This window comes from Ixodes scapularis, unplaced genomic scaffold, assembly GCF_016920785.2.
Source record: "Ixodes scapularis isolate PalLabHiFi unplaced genomic scaffold, ASM1692078v2 PGA_scaffold4__175_contigs__length_147842914, whole genome shotgun sequence".
Taxonomy (NCBI): domain Eukaryota; kingdom Metazoa; phylum Arthropoda; class Arachnida; order Ixodida; family Ixodidae; genus Ixodes; species Ixodes scapularis.
This window is the reverse complement of record NW_024609879.1, coordinates 91,263,462-91,286,800: the sequence shown is the minus strand read 5'-3', so window position 1 is coordinate 91,286,800 and position 23,339 is coordinate 91,263,462. Positions and strand designations below refer to the sequence as shown.

General features: G+C 47.9%; 1 protein-coding gene across 1 annotated transcript in view; it reads left to right on the top strand.

The window, feature by feature from the left end:
- The window catches only part of LOC120850874 (AT-rich interactive domain-containing protein 2), a 96,140-nt gene that overhangs the window by 56,824 nt on the left and 15,977 nt on the right, over positions 1 to 23,339 (top strand). Inside the window, exons 7-14 of the mRNA XM_040223559.3 lie at positions 1,995 to 2,077; positions 6,127 to 6,203; positions 6,804 to 6,885; positions 7,009 to 7,362; positions 8,666 to 9,093; positions 12,271 to 12,413; positions 18,435 to 18,691; positions 22,423 to 23,306. Of these exons, the coding sequence (XP_040079493.1) occupies positions 1,995 to 2,077; positions 6,127 to 6,203; positions 6,804 to 6,885; positions 7,009 to 7,362; positions 8,666 to 9,093; positions 12,271 to 12,413; positions 18,435 to 18,691; positions 22,423 to 23,306 (2,308 nt within the window). The remainder of the gene's footprint in view (positions 1 to 1,994; positions 2,078 to 6,126; positions 6,204 to 6,803; positions 6,886 to 7,008; positions 7,363 to 8,665; positions 9,094 to 12,270; positions 12,414 to 18,434; positions 18,692 to 22,422; positions 23,307 to 23,339) is intronic.

The window sequence follows — 23,339 nt, the reverse complement described above, 5'->3', positions numbered from 1 at the left end:
CCTTTTGGGTCGATTTGTAAGGGCACGTTCACTGCTTCGTTTGCCGCTAAGCTAGAGTGCCTCAATGTTGCTTACTGGCTGCACCTTGCCGCAGTGGTGATATCCTTTGGGAATGCAAGAGCCGCAGTGTGTTGACCTTGTGTACATGAGACCAGTGGATTGGCTTGTGCCCTTGAAAATTCCAAATTATGAAGTACTCGTTGAGATCGTGATAAATTATTTCAGTTGGAGGCTCCTCGACTCGGTAATGCACTAAAGCACAGCAAATGTTGTCACCTGTACATTGCTTTTACACTATCATTAAATGCAGCTCAGTGATGGAAGTGCCACACCATTTGTGCCAAATTGTGCCATAAACGAAGGTCTGCCACATCTTGCTCCAAAATGCCATTTTCTATAAGAATTGCGCCACACCCATGCCGACATGGGCTTAAATAAAGCAAAAAATAAAAATATTTTATTATTGGCCGATGTTATTATTTGGAGAACTAGAAAAAAAGCAAAATGGTTCAGATACATATTTCACAACATCACTTCTCACTGTACAGTTCGTTTGATCTTAGGTCATAGCATAGTATTTGAGTTTGGTGGTTTATAAAACTTGGGGGGTGCGTTTTCATTGATAGACCCATTAGCAAGCTTGCTGGTTTTTGCAGGCTATTTACAGAAATCATATCTACAGGTGAAATAAACTACGGAATGTAAAACGGGGAGGCGGGAAAGTCCTAACTGAAGTGTTGTGGAACAATTCATTTTCAACCGTTTATTTAATACCCATTCTAAATGAAACCTACTCTTCTGTTTCTTTTGTGCGCTATTTATTTTATTAAAATAGGTAATAAGTACCTACAGTATCAAAGAGGAGGCCTCGGTCATTATTAAAAGAGCTTGTGTCACCATTGCTGGGCTCTGACAGTCATTTCTACTTGCTGGTTTCTTCAAACTACAACTTCTGCAATGTGAAACTGACACGGCAAACTGAAAGCTCGTGGTGCACAAAAATACTGACATGGCCGCATATGATGCCGCATGCAAGCCATTTCATTTCATTTCATTTCATTTATTTACTCTCAAGGCCGAAGCATTACAGAGAGGAGTGGTGAAGCAAAAAAGAAAAAAAAAAATACAACATGAACATAAACACAGCAGAGGGATTACAAAAAATGGTTGCAAACGGCACTTTTGAAACGGTCGGTGTCAGTGATTGAAGCGATGGAGGCGGGGAGGTGGTTCTAGTCTGTGCAGATATAGATAAACTCGTCCAGTGGCACAATCATGTTTTAATTTTTGAGTGATGTGCTAAAAGATGTTGGCCTCTGCTCCAAAGGCGTCAGTGGCTGCTCCAAACCAGTGTTGCCTGCTCTAAAAAGGTTGAATGGCGCTTCCATCACTGAGCGCCAAAAACAAGTGCATGGTTGATGGAACATGTGACGTCTCGTCGTCTTAAGGTTCCCGCATCACTTTTGCAAGTGGTAATGCTCAGTAACTGCAAAGGCTACGTACGAGTGGGAGGCAAAATGGTGGTTTGGCTGGCAGACAACAGAGTTGTCCTTACTCTGGGAGAATCGCCAGCCCGGCAATCTTGAGGCACTCTACGCTAAACTGGCAGAGTAGTGGAAGCTGCGTGCTCGTTGGAGCAGTCATCCGTCAGTCTCTGGTCACATGATCGCGCTTCTGCTTGCACCCAGATGTGGAGAACATGTTTGGGGATGAAAGGGAGGCGGCCGATTACTCTCGGAGTGTTATATATTTTTTAGCTGCACTGTGTGTTTGACTGTGATGTTGGCTCGTGGCTCAAAACTGAGTTGGAGCTGAAGCTTAATTATTAGCACAGCTGTATTGGATAGTTGTTACCAGCGACGTAGCAGTAAGCATTGCTGTATGCTGTCCACAGAGGAAGCCAATGCTTTTCTTTTGTACCGTTCGTGCTATGTGGGTAATCAATGTCTTGGGTTTCTTTTACTTAATGCTGGACTGTCTGCCCTGTCTTGCAGGTAACAAAGACGACGATGACGAGCTTTTTAACTTAAATTATGAGGTTGGAACAAGAAGTATAGAGGGCCAAAGAGTGTTAAGGGTAAGGCCATTTCATTTCATCATGCTTTCTTTTTTTTTCCTTCTCGTTTGCTGTCAGCCTTTTGCAAGTGTACTTTTCATGTGTCCCGCCAGTCCAGTGCTATGTCTTGTATTGGTCGAAAAATCATCTCGTTTCGGTTTATGGAGGGGAGATGCCGGTCGAAGAATCAAGTTTATCTTTTATATACACAATATTTTGTTTTCGCTTGCTTTATTATCCTCGGACATCCTACTTTTCCAAGTTAAAAAATAGAAACAATATTTGTTGAAGAAGTTCGGAAAAAAAACGTATGTGACCGACTCGCCGTGGCTCAAAAAATCTCAAGTTCACGCGAATATCGGCCATTTTTGAGAGCCTGTCGTTCGTGACAGCAGTACTTTCTATGTTTCTCCGATTTGATTTGTGATAGGCAACACTAAAACGCGCCATTTTTGCGTCTAGTACTTGAGAAGAAAACGCAAGTTTCAAGAGCACGACCTAATGCGAGCGGAGAACGCCGGTGGAGGAACGTTTACTGCGGCCTGCTAAGCTGAGCCGCCGTAACAGTGCAGTCGACGCAATCCTGACGCAATCGATGCTTCGCTCACAGTTGTCAGCACTGCAGAAAAGAAAATCACGGCCTTTGAAAACAAAGTTGATGCCGCTGCCACGAAAACTGCCAACCAAAACCTTATGACGACCGAAATGCTGACGTAGGGGGGAACAGCCAATGTAGCTAATGACTGACGGCACATGGTGCTGTAGGGACTGTAAAAGGCACAGCGTACAGTGTGGGACGGTTTTATCGACCCTTGATGTTTCCCGAACAGCCCACGTATGTTCTTGCAATACAGTCTAACCTGGATATAACGAAATTGATAAAAGTTTGCAATAATTCGTTATATGGAGGACTTCGTTACATGCAGTTTTCGCGAAAAAACTCGTAAAGGACAAGTGGAAAGAAAGCGAAAATTAAAAATCCACGTGGGCATACTCACCGTGTCGTTTATTTAGTGGAAAAGAAGTCTGTAAGCTTGCCTTGCGTCTTTCGCGCGAGCGGTGGCAGCATGCTGCGCTCAAAGGACACCGAAGCGTTTCGAGCGCTGTCGTCGTCCTGGGAGCCGGCGACCCGGCCTAATACATCGATGGCATCCAAGACCTCCCTCGCGGTAGGCACCAAAAGCTGCTCGCCTTTGGTGGCAATTGGACAAGGATATATCTGCATTTAAGGTAGTCGCCGACCGATTATTCGGACCTCGCAGGGACCGAAAGAACGTCCGAATAATAGAGCACTCCGAAAAATCGGCATTTGAAAAACTTGCCTTTATTACTTCCAAGTGGGCTTTAAAAAAGCTGTAAACAGTGCCTTGTTTCAGGTTACGCCTCCGTTTCCGTGCAACTTTGTTCGCTTGAGAATTGCTGCCTTCTTTTCTAGCGTTATGGTAGGATGCTTTCTGCGCTTCTTTAAGGGGGAACACTGGTCTTGGAGCTTTTTTCCTTATTTTATGACCAAACTCAACGAAACTGCGCAAGCTTGTTCAGCTTTTTGTGCTGATTTTATATATCTGGTAATTTCTTGATTCAGTAGAATTGTCCTGAAGATAATTAAAACTTACCTGCCTTTGTTTGGAGGAACGATAGGGAAAAAACTGCTCAACAAGATATCCTTTTTAACACATGGCCAGATACTACGAAGTGTAAAGAATAAAATGTTGGAAGTACTTTTAAGATAAACCCATTATTAGTGATTTTACAACATGTGCAAGTTCAGGGCTCAATGCATGGCTAACAACTAATAAAACAAAAGATCAAATAAAAAATTTTCTAGACTTATATTAAAAAATATGCTCTCAACATTGTATGCTTCACACATTTAGCAACACATTTCAAGAAAGGTTATATTTCTGACTGCTGTAGATGCTGAGATATCCCTCCTGCAAATTTTCAACGAGTCCAAAAATTGTGTTATGTGAAAACAATGTTTTAGAGTCAACTTTAATGCACATTCAGCCCGCATAGACATTATAAATTGATTTATAGCTCAAATATTTATCCACGAAATTAGAAGCGTGGTAGATTCAGAAGAACAACAGCCATCGCCGTTTTCAAAAGAATGCAGTTTTAGGAAGTTTTTGGCTCCAAAGACCCATGTCCCCCCTTAATGACACATCGCGGCGGCAGGAAAACAGATGGGGCTATGACGTCCAAGCCAACGTTGTGCGATTGAGATAAGAAGCGCAAAACCACGAGCGCAAAATGGCGACTGGCGACGCGAAGGAACGGGATAGCAAAATGAGAATAATGATGATGATGATGATGATGTGCAGCTAAATTGAAAAAAAAAAAAAAGGGCTAGCATAGCGTCTCCTAGCGGTAGGACTCAGGAGTGCTGAAGTAGTGCCAGTAGCGCTGCCAAACCAAGCCAATCAATTTGCAGCCAACATAGAATTCAAAATGGCCGCTTCCGCCGATCGCTCGCAACGATTTTGTCCGAATAATCAAACTTTCGGACTTCGAGCTGTCCGAAACATTGGTCGTGAATATACACTATTTCTATGGGGTAAGTCACGGTTCCGCCTTTAGGTGCAAAGTATCGAACAAATCCAGAATATCAAAGTCCAAAAAAAAAAAAAAAAAAAGATTGCGGCGGAGCGAGTTTTGTTAAATCAAGGTTATCCAGTGCGAGCGCTTCGTTACATGGAGTTCACAAATACAAGCGCTTCTATGAAGATCGCGTCGGGGAATTGTAAAAGTTTGTTATATAGAGGATTTCGTTGTATACAGGTTCGTTACATCCAGGTTTAACTGTATTTCATGTAATTGCAGCCAATATTTGAGTACATATCTTTTAAACTTTCAAATGCAGTTTTATTGTTTTGCAACTTTGGGTTGTCTTCACAGTTTGTGCACTCAGTTTTTGGTGCTTAACGTCTTTCAATAATAATAATAATAATAATAAAAAGTATTATTTAAAGGGTAGGTGGAGGTGCCGACCTTTACTTGAAATTGCAATATCCTATATTTTTGCAAACTAACTTCTAAAGGGCTTCTAAAAAAAAAAAGGCCTTCTAGCATGTTTATTTTATTTTCTAAATAAAAAAAGAAAAGTTACATCCTCTGGCTAGATACTGGCATTCTCCACTTTACTGGGAGCAAAATGAGCTATCGCACCATGCTCCTTATAAAAAACAAATGACTGTGCCTAGGTGTCTGAATCAAAAACCCTTCCTATGTGGTTGTTTCTGCCTGTGAACACAAAACTATAAAATCTACATTCAAACTAATAATTGTCTTCATAAGAGAAGACAAAACTTCACAACTAGCTGAAATTTCATTATCATAGGGCAAATATATATTTATAAAAAAAGTGTCTCCACCCAGCATCTTTCCTTAACACCTTTTCACTGCTTCCAAATGGGGATGGGCACAACCCCCATAATGCTCTACTGTAGAATACTGGGGGAGTGCCTAGCTACCTTTCATTTAAAAGTGAGTTAATTTAGACGGGGGCGCCCGTTCGGTCGAATTGGGCGCTTAATGCGTAATTAGCAGAATTCCCAAGTTCGGGAAAAGTTAATAGTAGGTGCTCGAGCGAAGTGGGTGTTTTCCCGGGATTTTACTGTAATATCGAGCAAGTGGAGAAAAAATGGTTGCAAAAAATTTGGTTAATCTCCTTAGTTATAGGGTTATTAACGACGTCTTCATGAGAGAGACTGGCTTATCAGTGCGCTTTCGTTGCCTCTAACCTTTTAATTTGTGTTTCTTTTTTATGCTATGGTGTGTGCATTCAAATAAACGTAATCATGTCACCCATTTTAGACAAGTGGTTTCATGCATCAGCATTTAGTAAAGGTTTCGTAAGATGAATGTGCACTATGGGGGGGGGGGTGGTCAACGATACAGGTGACTTGTGTACTTCGAGACAAGCCGTCAACAAGTATACAAACTTTTACTGGCTGATTTTTGCTGGTACCACACCTGGCCACTGCTTCTTTATGCGATTTAGCCGGAGGTGCATTACTGACAAAGCAATTGCTTTTTCTCTCCTTTCCTTTGCTGTCCGACCCCAGATTGCGTTGATCTTCCACAACCTTTCGTTTGAGGAACGCAACGTTTCGGTGCTAGCAAGGAACAGGACGTTCATCAGGTGGGTACACACTTTTCTTTGCTTGTAGGGACCCTTTAACGAGAGCACTACTGAAGGGCCATCTAACGTGACGTCAGTGGGTGTAACACTTTCCTCGCTTTGCTGCCTCGATATTCACGCGCAAAAACGAGATTGACGTTGGCTATCGTTGCAGAGATACACTTGCGTAGAGGCCTACCTTGGCTTCGCTGGGCGATCGTAGACATTCTTTTGACCCATTGGGGCGTGTCCTACTTGAGCGCCGAGAGATGCTGAGCGAAGTTGAGCGGCGCTAGCCAGCAACAACCTCGATTAGCAGGGAAGATAACTAGATGGTGTAGTTGGAGCAGAGTGTGAATGCTTTTTGTCGCTGCGTCGCGTAAAAGCTGCCTCGAAGGCTCTGTTTTGTAGTTGTTGGATTCTAGTTCATCCCAACATTTTTTTTTTTATGCTCAACACGCAATATGCTACGCGTGCAATTGATTTGCACTTTGCACGTGCCTAATCTTACGCGTATCGCGGGTCATCGTCGGTCGCAGGGCCTACACATTCACTTCTCTTTGATTGGTTTCCCGACAGTGTTCTTTTCTTTTTAATGTTTTTATCTTTGGTCTTTTTCAGGTTTGTGATGCTGTGTGCCCTGAGCAGGTGGTCGTCGCTACGGCAAGTTGCCCTGGACACAATAGGAAACTTGGCATCCAAGGTGAGGGGGCTCTCGTATTCCGCTGGAGGCAATTTAGGTAGTTTCCTAGGCAGTTGTTTAGATGGGGTATATGCAGCCACAGTTTACGGCTCTCTCGTGCTGAACGTTGGGTGACTCCCGCAGCTGGTGCTGTACCCCGGCAGCGAGGAGGAAGAGGAGGAGGAGGGGGTCAGGGGGGAGGAGGAGGAGGAGGAGGCCGGGGAGCGTCAGCGCTGGTCGTGCGCCCTCCTGCGCCTGGCCCGGGAAGGGGTGCAGTCGCAGGACCGCTACCTGGTGGTGCGCTGCCTGGACATCCTGGCCCGGCTGTGCCGCCAGGAGCGCAACGCACGGGCCCTGTTGCCCCAGCTGGACGCGCCCCTGTGCCGGCGCATCTTCGAGCTGCTCACAGTCCACGACCTCATGCTGCTCATCTACGCCCTCGAGGCCCTGTACATGCTCAGCGAGATGGGCCGAGATGCCTGCGAGAGGCTGCTGCTGGTGAGGGGCCGATCGGGCTGCACTCTTTTAGACACGTGACATTTAGACTGCTGGGGTGACCGATAGTGAGGATGGCGCTTCTTTTTGACGCTAGGCCCCCGCATGCACTTCGTGCCTTCTGTTGTACTTTGGCTGCGGCACTCTGGAAGGCACGAAACAAAAATTCTGACGGTACCTAAGCACTTCTTATGAGTTGTGAATGTGAAAGCATTCTCGGTGCTGAGAGGAACAGAAGTGGCTGCAGCGCTGGCAGAGAGTGGCGGTGTGCCGCACAGGCCGCCCTGGCTCGCTGGTGACTGTTGCGCTGCTGGGTGAGGCAGCGGCGGGAGTGTGAAGCGCGGCGCGGCACGTGCTGAAATTATGTGTCCTCTCATCATCATCATTTCCCTAGTTGCGGGTACCGGTAAAGGACGTTAAACCTCAAAACGTAAAGTTAGGCCTAACGTCAGGCCTAATGTCGGGCCAGCTTATTCCTGTGTTCCCCCTCCCGCTGCACCGTCAGCAGTTCGGCTGGCTCCTTATCAACGATGACACCGTTGCTATGGGGCCACATGATGCGTCGCAGTGAATGGGAATTTAGGTGCTGTTTTTCTACTACAGACGGCTACAGACAACGCCAGCTTCGCTCCATGGGACACTTAATGCTTTCGCATTAAAATACTGCCCACGGCGCGTTGAAAGAAGCGGCAAAATCGGGCTAGACCCCTGGAACAACGAAGGAACCGGTACAGTTAAGGCACTCTCTACTAAAGACTCTTTTTAATGGAAGGTGCGGATTGATGTAGATGTTTCAGGGCACACTAAAAAGATTTCCCGAGCAATCTAGCCCTGTTACAAAGAAGTTCTGCCGTAACGTGGTTCCTTCTCCCTTTCCCGACTAACAGCCCTCGGGTGGCAAGGCCGTCTTGCCGGATCTTCCACGTCATTTATATTTGGGCAGTTGCGGGACAAAAATTTGACAGAAGCGCCGCGTAGGCGTTCGGCCGGGACTTGTGTTTGAACAGGGAGCCGATTGCAGACGTAGCGCTCGTTTACATTCTGCATCCCGTGTGTGCTTCCGTCAAGGGGCATGCTAAATCCAGCACTATAGTCGCTGGCAATGTGAGAATGGCGGGGCGTCTCTTTATAGAGCTGCGCACGTGCACTCAAGGCGCACGAAACGCGGAGGTGTCGAGAAAAGTCAGAAGCTTGCGCGGATGGCGGGGCCTGTACAACATTGTTGCTGCTGTTTTCACCTTTTCGGCGGCCGTACAACATTGTTAGGCTGCCAAAAATTGGCTAATGAACGCCCCCTCGCCTCCAGGTGCACAAATCCATCGGCATCCTGGTGTCCCTACTGACCCTGGACCCCCTGGCGTACGGGCCCCTGGCCCAGAAGGGGATGAAACTCATCGAGACGGTGGACCCCCTCTTGCCCCCCGCCATGCCGGTCACGGGGCCCTCCTCCTCGGCGCCTCCCCCCCACCCCCGGGTGGCAGCGGCCATGCTGCCCCACCCTCCCCCGGAGGCCGCCCCCTCCCCGTCCCCCGTGCTGACCCTGGGGGCGGCCCCCTCCCCCGACCCGCTGGACACTGAGGCCTTCGCGGGCACGTGGGTGCGCGCAATGTACGAGCCGGCGCCTCCGGGCTGCTCGGTGGCGCGCAACGACATTTACGCAGAGTATGTCACCTTCTGCAGCAAGGCGGGCCGCAAGAGCGTCATCAGCGCCTCCGTCTTCGCCAACTGCGTCAAGTGAGTGGGCCCCCTGTTCAATGCTCGAAAGCGCTGACCGACTCGGAGGGACGAGCGCGACGTTGCGAGAGCGAGAGCGACGTGAAAGCCCGCGAGACGGCAGCCGCATTTAGAATGCCCCACAAATTTATGACGATAGTGGTCTCCTACTTGTAGAAGAAAATATATGCGTCCTTGCCCGGAATGCCGGCCATCATCTTCACCCTAACGCTCTTCGTCTCCCAACTTGATTTGAGTGACTGCGATGCCCGGAGTTTGTCTTTGACTGGTGCATTTACCGTGTCCTCGGAAGTGGTCCCTCGATTCGCCGTGCGACGTCGTGGAAGTGTCGCTCTTTCGCCTGTTACGATCCTGCCGGCGGCGTGGCGGCAGAGGTGGGCATTGCGGACGTCTTCGTCCGCAAATCGCCATTCCATTTACCGTTGCGGCGTCCGAGGGTGTTGTATTATGTTGCGGGTTTAGGACAGCAAGATGAGCTTCTTTACAAAGCTCTCCAATTGGTGGTTTCCCCCTCTTCACTCGCCTCCCGACTGTTGGCTCTGGTAAAGTAGAAAGGATGGAGGGTTTTTTTTGGAAGGAGCCTGTTTTGCCATCATAAACCTATGACAGACTACGGCGCGCCGTACGACGAAGCATGTGGAGCGAAAGCTTGTGCTGCAAGACCTGGGGATCCCGCGTTTAAGGGGGAACACTGGTTTTGGAGCTTTTTTTTTTTTATTTTATGACCAAATTCAATGAAACTGCACAAGCTTGTTCAGCTTTTTGTGCTGATTTCATATAATTTCCTCAGTCAGTAGAATTGTCCTGAAGATGATTAATACTTGCCTGTCTTTGTTTGGAGGAATGATAGGGAAAAACTGCTAAACAAAATATCCTTTTTAACACATGGCCAGATACTACGAGGTGTAAAGAACACAATGTTGGGAGTGCTTTTAAGATATACCTGTTATTAGTGATTTTACAACATATTTAAGTTCAGTGCTCAATGCATGGCTAACAAGTAATAAAACAAAAGATCAAATAGAAAATTTTCTAGACTTATATTAAAAAAATCTGCTCTCAACATTGTATGCTTCACACATCTGGCAACAGATTTCAAGAAAGGCTATATTTCTGACTCCTGTAGGGGCTGAGATATCCCTCCTGCAAATTTTCAACTAGTCCAAAAATTCTGTTTTGTGAAAACAATGTTTTAGAGTCAACTTTAATGCACATTCAGCCCGCATAGACATTATAAATTGATTTATAGCTCCAATATTCATCCACAAAATTAGAAGCCTGGTAAATTCAGAAGAACAACAGCCATCACCGTTTTCAAAAGAATGCAGTTTTAGGAAGTTTTTGTCTCCAAAGACCCAACCCCAGCTCGTTTCAACCTGGGCGAGGGTTGCACTGGCGTGCATTTGTGTAGTTGCTACTGCGTGGTGCGCGTTAAAAGCTCCAGGCTAGCCATCGTGCTGTACTAGTGTAGCTAAATTTCTTATCTACGGTGTAGTGCAGTATGTGTTCACAGTTTACTAACACACCAAAGTCCAACACAAATTTTGCCGCCCAAGCTATACTCGGGGGAAATTTTTGGTAGCGTTTCCGACGGGGGGGGTCGTGCGTGTGTGCAGCTTTCGTCGATGACTACGACGTGCACCCCATAGCTTTTGTTCGTCGAGTATAGTTCCTCACATGTGGACATTCCACCACGCTGTACAGTCGGCTTTGCCTACCAAGTGGTAAAGAAAAAAACGGGAGACTGTGTGCCCGCGCTAAGTGCGTCTTGCTCCACGAAAATCCGTCACTAATAACTGGCTGTCCTAGGTCAACCAGTGTTTCAAGCAAAAGCAAAGTAGACATTCATGCTCGGGCAGCAAAAATAAATCTGCCTTTAGAGGTACAGTAATGTGTCGTGTTCGCGCCAACTGCTTCGCACTGCGTAACCCGCTGCTGAGCAAGTTTATCCGAGAGGCCCAGAAACGTAGCTCTTGTTGGAAAGTCTATTTCAGGGGTGGAACAGCTGTGCCATTTGCGCCAGACGCATTTGTTTGCGCCATCCTACGCCATTTTGTGGGAACTGTGCCACACCCAATACCTCGCGCCATTATGCTACAAATCGCACAACGTGAGCAAAAAAAATTGTATTTTGTCTTGGTTTCAATTTTTATCGACTCGATTGGCAGCAATGAGCGCGTTTAGCTTGGTCGGCCTTGCAATCCTTTGTTGTTTGTTTTTTCTGTGTATTCCGAGTCGGAAGCGCGAGAAAAAGCTTGGGGGTCGGATTCCAAGCGCTACACCACCCACGACTGGATTGTATCCTTTAACCATAAGCAGTTAAGCAAGTTGGCCGAGGTGAGGTCAAGTTGTTAGGCGTCAGATCGCCTAACGCTCTGCGGCTCGGGTTCAGGACGTCGGCCAGTTGAAAACAGATTAGCAAAAGATTCCTTATGGTACTTCATCGTTAGAAGTTGGAACCGCATTCCTGCAAGATAAATCGTGATTTGACAGAACTGAAACGCGGTCCGATCCGAAACCTTGCCGGCCAGCAGCTCTCACACAAGCGGTAGATCTGCTCGGTGTACTTTAACCTTGCTCTGGCTTATCGCTTCGAATACGATAACGCCGTTAATCGTAGTCTGCTGCTTCGACATTGAGTTGCACAATAGTAGAAACTCGAAATTTGTTGCCCTGTTCCTCTGCGCAACTGCACGTCCGTTGCTTACGCTTGTCACGTGGTTCGCACATATAATTACTATGTCGAGCATGTGTGGGTTGTGCTTTAAGCAGTGCTGGTTTGCATTTTGAGCAGCTGAAAGCCACTCAGAAAATATCAAGGACACTATCTTCAGAAACATATGGTACTTGCTTTTTGGTTCTCATTAAGGCTCACAACATTTCAAGTTTTCTCATCTGTTACACTGTTATCCCACCTACCTAGCTTCCTAACCACTCATGTTCATCTGTGCTGCTAAGCACAATGGAAATTGCTCCCATGCTCGTCTAAGACACAAGCTGAAGTGCAATGAAATCTGATTTGAGCTGCTCCCAACCTGCTCCAAAGCAGCTGTTTTAGCCGCTCGCGTGGCTGCTCCCAAGTACATTTCCTGAGTTCCACCCCTGAATTTTCTAGCAGCGTATGGAGCCTTCTCTGGTTGTGTGTAGGGGGATGCATTGTTGTTTCCTCCCCCCCAGGGCCGTGTACAGCCAGACGGGCATCCGACGGGTGGACAATGCCAACGGCATGATGAGCTTCCACCACGATGGGCTGCGCAAGCGGCTCAACCCGCTGCCCGTGCCCATCCAGGTCACCAGCTGCCTCAGCATCACCACTCAAGGTTGCTCTTCCTTCCTTTCGTTGTCACACACTGGAGGCTGAAAAGGGCACTAAACCACTTTCTGCGATAATCTACTTATGGTCATGGCTCTGATTCTACTGGCTCTAAGCACCCTAAAGAACCAAACATTACATTCATGCGTGGCCGGTTTCTCTATTAAATCGGTACCAAAGATTGATTACCTCGGAACCATCACTGACACCAGACTTCACCTCTGCTTCTCGTCCGATGGCGCCCTCTGGTGTCTGCAATATTCCTGAGTTAATCAGTCTTTGATACCAATTTTAACAAATAAATTGGCCATGCACAAATGTAATGTTTGGTTTTTTAGGATGCTTAGAGCTCATAGATTGAGTTATGACCATAAATAGATTTTCGTAGAAACTGATTTAGCGCGCTAGAACCACTTGTGACGGCTTACTATGTTCGCAACTGTCTTGTCAGTTGCGGACGACAGGTCTGATGGCCTGTGTAGAAAGTGCATCGCCTTCTGAAAGCAACGCCGTCAAAGTTGGGAGCCTAACGTTACTTTTTTAATGGTTGAAAGCCAAATTATTGCGACTAAAGATGTCATAATGAGATTTTAGCCTGTTGTAGAATGCCAACCACAGCAACATGTTTGGCTGCGCACATCGCCAATACCATATTTACTCGAATCTAACGCGCACCCATTTTTCGAGGTTCGAAGAAAAAAAGAAAAAAAATGCGATGACCTCGGTCGTTACGCGCATCGGATTTTGTAGGTTGGATACAGAAATTAAACTTTCTCTCACTTGGAGCAACGAAGGTTTATTCCAAATGCTTTAATCTTGCGACGAAATGAACGGCCGGCAAGGTCGTCATCACGACGACGGTCCGGTGCAGCGCCCGTGGGGCAGTATGCATTACTCGTCATCGCTGTCGGACGACTCCTTATCGCTGTCAGTGGCCCAAAGCATTTCATCTTCGGTGCCGTCCATAGCGTTAGAAATTCCGCACTTCTTGAAGGCCTTGATAACCACGGCAGACGGGGTCGTGTACCACGCATCTTTCGCCCATCGCACGTGATGCAACCCGATAATGGAGCGGCCATTTTGAAATGTCGATGGTGATACGGTAGCGCAGTTTTGGGTCGCACTCGATTCTAGCGCGCATGCGATTTTCGGACCTATTTCCCCGGAAAAAAGGTTCACGTTAGATTCGGGTTAGTACGGTACATTGTGGGGACTTGCATGGAGGCACTACTGGCAGCCACCGGGACAGGCTTGACGGCGAACTCTAGTAGATTGGCACGCTGCATATGAAGCACATGAGGTCCTGGTAATGTTTTGTGATCACTACACTGTTACTTTAGCCTCACCGTGCTTGTGGTGCAGTACGACCCTTCCTGCTGGTAGTCTTCTTTCGTACCTTGACGTAATATTGTTAAATGTGTTGTGTAATCTCAATAATAATAATTGAAGAAAAAAAAAAAAAAACTTGCTCAAACTCACTCTGGGTAACGTTTTGTACCTTGGCGTTCAAAATCCTAACCGCGTCCAGCGTTGCTCCATCAGTGTTCTCACATCAGATGACCTGTCGTCGTTACTTGGATCCATCTGAAGAAGATTTCTGACCCGGCCATTGTGGAAGGCTCTGCCAATTTTTTCCGAAGAGTCTAGCCAGGTGTTGATTAATTAATTCATTCATTCATTCATTTATTAAACCCTCGAAGGTCCCATTTCGGGGGATTTCATAAGGGAGGGGGGGAGGGAAGGGGGATACCTTTTAAAGTTAGAGAGATTATGAACAAAATCCAACTGGTAGTTGTCTGCTAATGGTGCTGGATAGGAAAGTAGAAACAATGCAAAACAACAATAATTTGAACATAAGGCTATTAACACAGATGAGAAATTGGAACATTTTGAAACAGTGTCAGAGTGAAGGTCATTACAGTCTATGACAATATGTGGAAAAAATGATTGGTTAAAAAAACATTGTTTGGAGATCCAAGATACATGGCATGAGTGGTTTAGTCGTGACGATGCGCCGTTATACATTCAAACCCACTTATAACAAGCGCGATAGTTTTGCGAAAAGTGGTCCTTTTATCAGTGGTTTCTAGGGATGTGCGAATAGTGAATTTTCACTTCGAAGCGAATACGAAGCGAATAATTAATTTCATTGAATAGTTTCGAATCGAAGCGAATAATTTCGAAGCGAAGTGAATAATTTGCATTTGCTAATTTAAAAGTGAGAAAATTTACAAAAGTGAACGAATAATTTGCACATTTATATGACTTAGCTATCCGTGTCGTCTTCAACATGTTTTCTAGGCTACCATTTAGATTTTATTTTAGATTTATTTAGATTTTTTTCATTTACATCTGCCCATTTATATTCCCGGCCCTCGAGACAGCCTCCATCCGGCCCCTTAGCCAAAAAGTTTGGAGACCCCTGGTTTAGAGCATCGCGATTTTGACTTTTGAATGACATTTCAAGACCGTGTCAGACTTAATTCCAAGAAAACAATTACGGTATTCGAGAGGTATCGTAACTATCGAAATGAGGATATTTTCCAAATTGGAGAAACTATCGGTATCACCATCATTATTTTCTACGCGGGGCAGCTCAGTAACGGTAGCAACGGCGTACGCGTTAGACTTGCAGCACGTGGGAAATTAGTTTAAGTGTACTCGGAGGCAAGAGGACAAAAATAAGTCAGGCTCTGGCAATCGTAGCACACGGTCACACAGTTTCTGATGCGAATGTCATCTTTTGCGGCTCTCAAGAACACAGTTGAAGCTAAAACGAAACTAGTTCCCTCCGCCATCTTCGCTCGTTTGGTGGCTCGCCGGCTAGCCGGGATTGTTTTAGCGGCAGCTCGGACGCCCAAACCTATTCCTTCCCGGAATGTTTGCTGCCACGATTCTTTCTGGGCGCTTCCCTCTGCACTCCGAAACAGTAAGTGCCTCGCAAACGTGGTCGGCAGCAGCAGTCCCGTAAATAGGTGCCATTTTACCTCCGTTGGGGAAGTCCGTTCAGTTGAACTGAGGTGTGATTAGCGGCTCGATGAAAGTTGAAGCCGCCGTTTAACTCCGGCCGATTGCGATTGAGTCAACTATCGTTGACTCAATGGCAGTTGAGAGCGCTCGTGTAACTAGGGTATTAGCTTACCTCTTTTGAATAAGGTTGTGGTTTGTACCGTGTTCAAACTTCGAAATACTTCGAAAATATTCGAAGTTTCCGAATAGTACTATTCGCTTCGAAGTCCGAATCGAATATGGCATTATTCGCTTCGATATTCGAATATTCGCACAACCCTAGTGGTTTCTTATATCTGGACTTACCTTTAAAACATTATAAATAAGGATAATGCAGCTGGTATCGATAGTTTCACTCTGAAACTGTTTGCACAATTCTAGCGCACCCCAGTTCTAACACGTTGGTTGATTTAGCTTTCAGATAATCAAAAAGTAAATTGCTGCCGATTCTACCACGCAAGTAAAATAATGAAGATTGACCACATACCTCATAGAACAAATTTTGTGAAACGCACGCCTACACGAAAACAAATACCGTGCACTAGTCCGACCGACACTAGTCCGACGATGGTTCTTCGCTGTCAAAGGAGGTAATTAAAACTTGCTTTGGTCTAAAGCGTTTTAAGTGCCGCACTTCATGCGCATGCACGAGTGCGCGGCCGTCGCCTCTGGCAGGGTCTTTCAAACACTTAGCGAGCTTGTCAGGTGGCTGGCAAAATGGTGATTGGATTGGATTGTGGTGTCTCTTCCCTTTGTATCAGGTGAGTAGAGACCAAGCTCCGCTCTAGCCGTATTTCACTTCTTAGCTTTCACTATTTTTCCGCCACCAGTCCTCGAGTCTTTGTTTTGTGCCCTCGAGGGCCTCGGCTCTTTTTGCTACCCGTCTGTCCTCCCCCTCGATGGTCTCCACGGCAACCGTGAATCCCAAACGTAAACAAACGGTCACGATGGTGATGGGGCTAGCCACCTTATACCGGGCATAGAGTTTGAATACAGAGTTTGCAAACATAGAACAAACGAGCGTAGCACGGCGTGAGAATTGACTTCCTTCTTTTCCCCTTCTGCTTCCCGCGCACGCACAATCGGCAGAATACGCAACCCGGGAGGGTGTTTTTGCTTTTGTAGTTTTGTTTTCCCCCTGCTGTGCAGCCGTGGAAATGACCAAATGACCTTGAGCGTCTCCCAGTGCCGTGGCTGGGAATGCAGCTGTTTTTTATCTTTTTCTTTTTTCTTTTCGCACGTGCGGGAGTTTTGTTTTGCTTCCGCGGACTTTGTGTTCGTTGTAACAGTATGATGCTTTGAAAAACGGTTGTTTTATCTGGACCAGTTTTAAAGAAATAGGAAAACGAAATTCCAGTGCTCATTTTCTAGCTTGGATGTGTTGCATGTTGCACCCTAACCTCACAAACACCAGTCTTCCGTTGAAAGGCACAAGAAAACTAATTTTGAAGCTAAATGAACGATCTTTCAATGTGCACCTGGCGGATGCATGCGGAGCCTATCTGGGGGGTAGTCTAGCAACGTTGTGGAATCTGCTACGTAGTCGTGACGTAGCAGATTCCTTCGGATCAGCGCCGCTCTTTGGCATTTCAACATTTTCCCTCTTAGCTTTCCTCTTCAACTCACAAGTCGCGCATTGTACCAAACGGTCCAAAAAGACGGAAAGGAAGGACTCCCCTCTTTCTCGGACCCTCGTTTGTGCAACCGGACACAGGCACTCTCCCCCTAGAAGATTAGCCCGTCGCTCAAAACTCGAACAAATGTTGCTTTCACCACCCCGTTCAGCCCTAAGCTGACAGTGTTGTGGAAGCTACGTGCTCCTTGGGCCAGCCACACGCTCTTCACCCCACGGGTACTTCGAACGGCTCGGTTGTAACGCGCCGACGCTATTGACACCGCCACAATGCTGACAACGCCACCAAGGGCAAAGCTCATAACCACGCCTGCCTTGCTACTCCACGAACGCGGGAAATCTTTTCTTTCTGGTTTTGTTTGCGCCGGATGTCCCATGGCGCATCGCGCACTCCATTCGCTTCTCTTCGAGCGCGTGCTCGAGCGCACCGTTTGGAACGAAAAATATATCAAGACGTTCAAAATAAAAACGTGCGATTATCATTTACGGTTAGTACTCGTCATGCTTGATTCATTTCCGAACGAAATTTGAATATTTCAATTTTTGTTTCCATACCCCTTTAATGGGTAGGGCCTCGAGTTTGTATATTTTCTGAAAGCCGGTAGGTCGTTGTATGTGGGATCGTTATAAGTGGGTTTGACTGTACACCCTTTCACGGTAGCTTGGTGGACTGTGCAGGCTGCGGCCCCCGCGACCCAGTAAGGGCATTGGAGCAAGGCATGCGACAACACTCCATAGTTGAGTCCACAGAAGCCTTGTTACCGCCACAACAGCAGTGCCGTCCACGACAAAAAGTAGTTCTAGGCTCCTTTTAACAGCAGTTGAACTTGCCCAATTGCATCTCTATCGACACTACGCTGCACAACACGGAAGAAAGACGAAGACACATTACTCCTTAATGATACTTATTTTAGATCAACCCTTTTCCTAGAACAACGGGGCTTTTGATCAATGTTTGAATGATCACAGTCCCATAACCGACCGATTCCGCTTAAAACTTGGCCCTGGTATTAGTACCCGCCACAGATTTGCGGGCAATTCGGGCGTATGGTTGTCTCCTGAACTGTTCTCAAAGAGAAAAGTTGGTCGGTTTTGGAGCAGACCACTCTTGGCCAGCAAACAACAACCGGTTCCTCCGGGTCTTGCATCTGGCGCAGTGACACAAACGCTGCCGTCACGGGGCGTCGCGTGCCTCACTTCGATGCTCTTGTTGGGTTGGGAGGCCTCCACAGCTCGCCAGATTATCGTAAAACAGAGTATAGGAGTAAGCAAAAATGAGTCACGGAGGCAACTTATTCCTACTGTTTTAATCGACGCACAATTAACATTGGACCATTCAACTGGTGTTTGAGCGGGTGACTAACGGCGGCTTCTCTGGACGTACAGCTGCAGGAGCATCGCTGCGTTCCCCCGTGGCCGGTGGGGGTGTGGTGTCGAGCCACAGCCCGATCCTGAAGGCGCAGCTGTCTGCGCCTCTAAGGTCGCTCACCCCCCCCACGGGGACGGCGCAGGGGTCCTCCCCGCCCCCCTCCCCTGCCGTGGCCACCCCCGTGGCACCTGCCAGCCCGGCCACCCCAGCCACCGCCACGACGTCTAGCCCCGGCGGATCGAGCAACCTCATCAAGAGCCTGTTGGCCAACAAGGTGACCTTGCCGACCTGAAGCTCCCCAATGAAATCCGTGTTTCTTACTAGTGCTGACAGCCGTTATTGCCTGAGCCACGTGCCACGAGCGAGTGCTCCACCAAGAAATGAATTGTACAGTGAACCTAAAATAGGAAAAAATTAGGGCTCCCGTGTCGCAGCCTATAAAATACCGCAACTTGCGAATGTCGTCCCTGTTGCTGAAATAACGGAACGTTCCACCCTACTTCTAATGTTTAAAAATAATGTTAAAAAGAACCAGCTACTTGAATATAAATAGTGTCAAGTGTCTTCCAAGTTCAATCATTTTTTTTTTTTTTTTATGAAAGTGTTGCGTTCAGTGGCACATTATCACCTGTAAACCACATGTACCCTTGTCTTTTTTTCCCTATTACGGTGGAATCTCGATACGATTTTCACAGGAACCGAAAAATAAAACTTACTACCCAAAAATCGTATTATCCAAAATGAGCTAAAAAATTTAAGATATGCATACCCAGTGAGAAACTTGTTTTTATTCCTCAGCCTTCAAATATTCGGACACTTCGGTTTGGGTATTCTTCTTGTCAGTATCAATAAACAAGGTCTTTTGAAAGTTAAAAAAAAAAAAAAAAAAGAAAGATCCACAATTTAATTGGTTAGCTTGCGATCTCATCGGCCTTCTCGCGGAGAAGTTGACCGTCGGCGTTCACACCTGCTGCTCATACTTCTTTAAACCAAGCCAGGAGGATCTCTTCCATCTGTGCATGCTGCGCGCCTCTCGTTTGCTTGACACTTGCGCCGAAGACTTTCACCCTGTTGCGGATTTCTTCCCGCTTGCCTACGATGCCCAGTTTGCGTGCCAGGTCTATGCGTTTCTTCTTCGGGTCTTTGCCGAAATTGCAGATAATGTCCATTTATTACTTTTAAAGACAGCAGCTTGCATATCCTTGACATTGTCACGGTGGTTAACGACACCACGAAAGCTGTGAATAGGGAGCACCAGAGAACAAACGGGCAAAGCGAGACACTGAGAAAATGCGCGGAGACACGAAAATTGCGCTGGAAGCGGCCATCACCGCCCACGCTATTTACCGGGCGCAACGCGCACCTAGCCACGTGAAACCAGGGTGCGCTACTTTCTGCTTGATGGCGAACGGCAACGCCCGACTGGGCGCGCCATGTTGGAGCACCCCAGCGTTAACTGTTACTCTCCTGCTGTGGCTGCGCAACGGGCCGTTTATGGCTCGTTAGAATGTGATTCGAGCTTATGATTCCTGTATGTGTACTGGAATGTAGAGGCATAATTTTCTTAAATGTCCGTGAGAACCCGCTTTCAGAGTCGTATTATCCGATTTCAAGCAAAAATATGGTTGTATTGTCTGTATCAAAATACACTGCTCCCGTGGGATGTTGGCCACAAATGAAACAAAAAAATGCATTGTACCGAAAGACGTATAGACGCTTTCATCGAGTCAGTTACTCGAGCTGCCACCAGTCGGCGCGCCCTTCGCGCGCTTTCCGGGCCGCCATAGCCGACCTTCAGTTCCTTGCCGTTGCTCCGCATTGTGTGCTGCACAGGCCACTACCGGAGCTTCGTTTTCGTGTTCATTTACGTTTTGCGTTGAAATCTCGCACTTTCTTTGGGTCTTTTCGCTATTTAGAACTTTCATTTAATCATTTGATATTTATATTTCGACATAGCTCTTGCATTTTCTTATTTATGGAATGGAATCGGACAGCGAATGGGTCGAGGATACAAGATTATGAGGCTTCAATGACCATGTAAGTTCATCCCATTCTTACATTTTTGTCGCTAATAAAGGGCAGTAAACACTATTGCGACATATGTAAATTACAACTGACGCAGTGAGGCTATCGCAGTCGTACTTCTCGCTGCATGTGCGCGCTTGTTTCCGTAAAGCCGACCCGCATGTCAGCGATTTAGCGTGCGACGAGACGAGCGACGGAGATTCTTTTTCTTTTTTTTTATTTACAAATACTGTCTCCTGTTGCATCGCTCGTTTTTTTTGGGGGGGTTTTTAGAAAACGTCGCTCACCGTCTTGGTTGCATGCTCCGTCACTTCATGCGGTTTGCCTCGTCGCGCGACTGACTGAGCGACAGCGAAGCGGGTCGCCGTCGCTTATCTGGTCGCTCGCCAAATCGCTTACATGCGGTTTATACTCAAATAATTTCCATGCACACAGCAATGAACCATTGGCGCCTCGATATTAAGCATAAACCGCGTGCAAGCGATTCGGCGAGCAACGAGACAAGCGACGGTGACCCCCTTCGCTGTCGCTCGGGCAGTCGCGCGACAAGGCAAACCGCATGGAAGCGACGGGAGCAAGCGACCAAGACGGTGAGCGACGTTTTCTAAAAACCCAAAAAACCGAGCGATGCAACAGGCGACAGTGAGAAATCTTCGTCGCTGACTCTCGTCATTGTCGCCGTCGCTCGTCTCGTCGCACGCTAGACCGCTTACATGCGGGTCGGCTTTACGGAAACAAGTGCACACATGCAGCAAGAAGCGCGACTGGATAGCCTTACTGCGTCAGTTGAAATTTGCATATGTCGCAATGGTGTTGACTGCCTTTATTAGCGAGAAAAACGTTAGAATGGGATGAACTTACATGGTCTCTGAAGCCATAATCGTGTATCGTCGATCCGTTCGCTGTCCGATTCCATTTCATAAATACGAAAATACAAGAGCTGGTGTTGAAATATAGATATCAAATGATTAAATGAAAGCCCGAAATATCGAAAAGACCTAAAGAAAACACACGATTTCAACGCGGAACGTAAAAGAACGCGAAAACAAAGCTCCGGTAGGGGCCGGTGCAGCATACAACGCGGAGGAACGGCGAGAAACTGAAGGGCGGCTATGGCGGCAGGGTCACGTGACGCCAAGATGGCGGCGCCCATGAAATGTTGCCTGAAAAGGTCTATTATGCCGAATCGTATCAAAGAGACTCCACTGTACGTCGTAATTTTCTTACATTTTACAATTGTAAAATTGAAACGGACAAACGAAAGCATGCACTCTGCTGAAGGTACCTCAAAATTATTTTGCGGCCCCTTTAACTAGGGTGCCTGGAACGCATCTGAACCAGCGTTGTGTACCACCCGCGCATCAAAAGTGGACCGAAAGTTGCAAAAAGTGCCATCGCAGAGCCGTCATGTTCCATTGTCGGATGTTGCGATTCCAGCAACTGCTCGTAGTTGTTCCGGAGGATAAAAAAGGAGCTCATACAGTCGAAGCTCGTTACAACAGACCCGGTTACAACAGACATTTGGATATAACATACCGATTTGTGAAGTTCGATTGGTTTTCCTCTATGTACCACTGACTGAACTTCATATCTGCATACAACACACTCTTTCTACAACAGACCGAAATCTTGGTCAAAATCAAGGTCTGTTATAACAAGATTCGACTGTATGGGAGTCGCTGTTGTCGCGGCGTCCCAGCCCGTCGCTGCAGAAGCTTCCGTGGACCGTCTTGTTGCGAATGATCCACGGCAGAAAGGGCACCGGTATCATTCACCTCCGCTGCTACGCCGCCTGCAGGATCGCGCTAGGTGACAACGTGACACTTCCGCCACGTCGTTGGACAGAAATCGAGAGACAACATTTTAGGTTGCAGTAAACGCGGGAGTGGGAGATGCGCTCCAGGCACCAGCCACGCAAGAAGATTGAGGGAGCCCGTCGCGGGAGGAAAGCAACGAGTGGGTCCCTTTTCTCGCTCCCAGGTGTCCCGCAATCTTCAGCGACAACAGCAGCAGCAGCAACAGCAGCAGCAGCAGCAACAAGCGGCTGCAGACGTGGACATGACACCGGCGACTGCAGGGACACCCGTCTTGGCCAACAGTGCCGTGCCGCAGGCCCGCCAGGTCGAGGTCGTCCGCAGGGAGCCCAATCCGGCGGCCGTCGCGCCGGTCGTGACCTCGGTCCACGCGCCGGGGCCGGCTTCCGCTGCGGCTTCGGCTCCGGCGCTCTTTGCGGCCACCCCAACCGCCGTGTCCAACCCCGCCCCGATCCAGACCCACCAGGCCTTTGGCGCTCCGCTGGTCGTCTCGGTCCCCACCGTGGCCTCGGTTGTGGCGCCGGTTTCCGTGCCGACGTCGACTCCGGCTTCGGCCGCGGCTCCGCAGGTCTCGGAATCTGTCGCGGCCGCTTCCCTTCCGCCGTCTTTCTCGTCGGCTTTGCCGCCGGCGGCAGTGCCGACCTCCACCCTCCCCATGACGCTGCTGGCGACGACCTCGACGCCGGCCCTCGTCTCGAGCTTGACTTCGGCCCCGGCTTCGGCTCCGACGCTGGTGCAGCAGGTGCAGGCTCAGAACCAGGTGCTGGTTTCGAGCCTGGCATCGGGCCTGTGCCAGTCCCCGAGTGTGGTGTCGACGATGGTGTCGACGATGACCTCGAGCCTGGCCTCGAGCGTGGCTTCGGCCATGGCTTCGGGCACCACGTTGCCGACGGGCGCCACGATCGTGATGGTGCCCAACACGGCGACGGGCATCACGACGGGGATGCTGGTGGTGCGGCCGCAGCAGGGCAAGATGATGCCCATGGCCGGGGGCGCCATTAGCGCCGCCCTCCTGGCCAGGGGACAGGCGCTGGCTGCCGGTGGCACCAGGTGGGTGTTGCGGGCCCTGCACTGCCGTAATGT